At 33.2% G+C, this 2,339-nt stretch overlaps 1 protein-coding gene across 1 annotated transcript; it reads right to left on the bottom strand.

Annotated features, from left to right (window-relative positions):
• Positions 1-602: 602 nt before the first annotated feature.
• On the bottom strand, positions 603-2,200 carry Tsp_13551 (DNA replication licensing factor MCM3; the record flags this gene model as incomplete). The annotated part of the gene is made up of 8 exons (XM_003368017.1): positions 603-804; positions 891-999; positions 1,062-1,126; positions 1,222-1,319; positions 1,396-1,524; positions 1,592-1,742; positions 1,811-2,043; positions 2,111-2,200. Coding segments are annotated over 8 exons (1,077 nt in total), but the record flags the coding sequence as incomplete, so codon positions are not given.
• Positions 2,201-2,339: the final 139 nt, after the last annotated feature.

Below are 2,339 nucleotides of genomic sequence, written 5' to 3'. Positions count from 1 at the left end.
AAAAATGAATTCTATTTCTTACGTACATAGTCTAACAAAAACATAATATTTTTGCATATAATATAAAATAAAGGAGTTTACTAAAATAAATTATTGATTCTTCAATAAGAAATTTCGCTGGAAAGGTAAACATTTTGTTCACGTAGATAAGAACAATTTGCATATTGCACTGATGCGGTGGTTTGTAATTATACATTTACCAAAATCATTTGACTGAAGTTACTTTCCCGTTTCCCGTCTACTAATTACTACCGCACATTACCTACTATATACTAACTAAACAGACGGCGAATTTTCAGTTGATCCAAGTTTTTTTTTCTTCACACAACAACTTTCAGGTAATACAATTTATTAATTATGTTGTTTATTATTTGTCTGACTCTATCAATTTGTCAACAATTTTCTGAAATGAGCTTCTCGATCAATCAGTTCATGTTTATTCACTTTTTCTTCATATTCATTCAATCACACGTTAAAATGGAAATATTCAAAAATATGAAAGTAATTATTCCAATTCACAAACAGTTTAAAAACATTTCATTAATATGCAAATGTCTGACAGTAATGGAATAGAGCAAAAAATTAAATAATTTTACGTTGGGTTAAATTAAGAAAATATTCCCATCGGCTATCATGATAGAATTTTCATCGCTGAGACGTTCCAAAGCGGCGACTATTTCGCCGTTGCTGTAACGGTTGTTGCCTGCTTCTTCTTGTATAGAGGCAATTGCTTCATCTTTGCTCATAAGTTCTGTACGACGATTGTCAAATACTTGTCGCAGATGACGTCGAAAAGCAGAAAATCTATGAGGAAAAAACGTAATTATTTATTTCATTTGATTGAAAATATTTATTGAATCCATTCATTCCATCAGTGTTAAAATTATTACCTGTCCACAGAAATAGCTGGCGTTTGGGTTGTATCCTCCTCGTCGTCTTCTCGACTTTGTTGCTGAGTCGATTGTCGAAGTCGTTGCTTTGATTGTTGAAATGAAATTTCTTCATATTGAAATAAAAAATATTAAAAAAAAATAGTCAACTTTGACTTTTAAACAAGTCACCTTCACCATCTGAAGATTCTGAATCAAATTCATAAACATCCTCTGCTGTTTCATCGCCTTTTTTTCTAAAAAAATATATATAAAATAAATATTCATTTCTGTTTGAATTCATATATCGTATAGATTTTTTGCACACGTTTTTTTTCTCTTCGATGTAAACTTCCTTTTCGGAGTGCTTTCATCATCGTCATCTTCATCAATATTAAGTTTGGATTTTTTCTTCTTACTTTCATTTGAATCGAGTCGTTCTTGTGGTTTCTAAATTAGCCCACAATTCAATACGGGCATTTTATTAATTATGCAATAAATCAAAAATGACAACTTTCTTAAAAACCGCATAGCTCAACAATGAATAAGCTTTCTCCGCGTCGGCTGTTGTGATCTTTTTACCAAAACGTATCTTGGCAAAAGCAGTCGACAGACGGATCATCGTCTCCAACATTCTAGCAGTTACTGGCATTGTCTTCAAAATGGGCCAATTTTTGAAAATGTTAATACATAAACGTACAAATAAAAGCAGCATTTGATACTTTTTCCTTATCCGAATGCTTTTCATCGAAGGCACGTAAATCTGCATACTTTTCTGATATATATTCGCAAGCATTTTCAGTAAACACTGGATTTATCTTCTTTGCATATTGAATATATTTGCGCAAAAAATCCAACGTTAAAATATGTTCGCTGAAATGCAAATAAATCAACAACAACAACAACAACAACAATTGCATTATTTCTGATGAGAAACGAACTTTTCTCCACGAGTAAGCCAAGTTGTATTTTTTTCAAAAATGTCATGCCCATCGGCGTCAGTGTTGTCGGCCATGTCGTCGTCTTCTTCGTTCTCTTTCGATATATCTTCCGTGGTGAAGCCTTGCAAAAGTGTCGTATCATCAAAAACCGCTCCCGGATCTTCACCGGGTGCTCTGTAGCAATGCAAATTCACCACATGCGAAGCGATCAAAGTGTCTCTTTCCGCGTTGTGCTAGAATAGATGAAATGAAATTAAATTCAAATCAAATTATTTTATTTCAGCGGAACAAAAAATCAACTTCATCAAGTAGAACAAACAGTAAGTCAAAACGACTTAAAATTGAATCCTGCATGCTGATATTTTCCATTGGAGTTTTCGAGTCCTCATACTGAAGAGAAAAACAACAATAATGAAATGACGACATGTTATAATGTATGCATGATGCGTATAAATAAGCCGAAAAGGGAATAATTTTGCCAAGACCGGATTAGCGCCTGCTACTACTGCACAGCGAGCATTCAATTTGG

Source organism: Trichinella spiralis, assembly GCF_000181795.1.
Source record: "Trichinella spiralis strain ISS 195 chromosome Unknown Scfld3259, whole genome shotgun sequence".
Classification (NCBI taxonomy): domain Eukaryota; kingdom Metazoa; phylum Nematoda; class Enoplea; order Trichinellida; family Trichinellidae; genus Trichinella; species Trichinella spiralis.
Note: the sequence above shows the minus strand (reverse complement) of the source record. Positions and strands in the feature narration are given on the sequence as shown.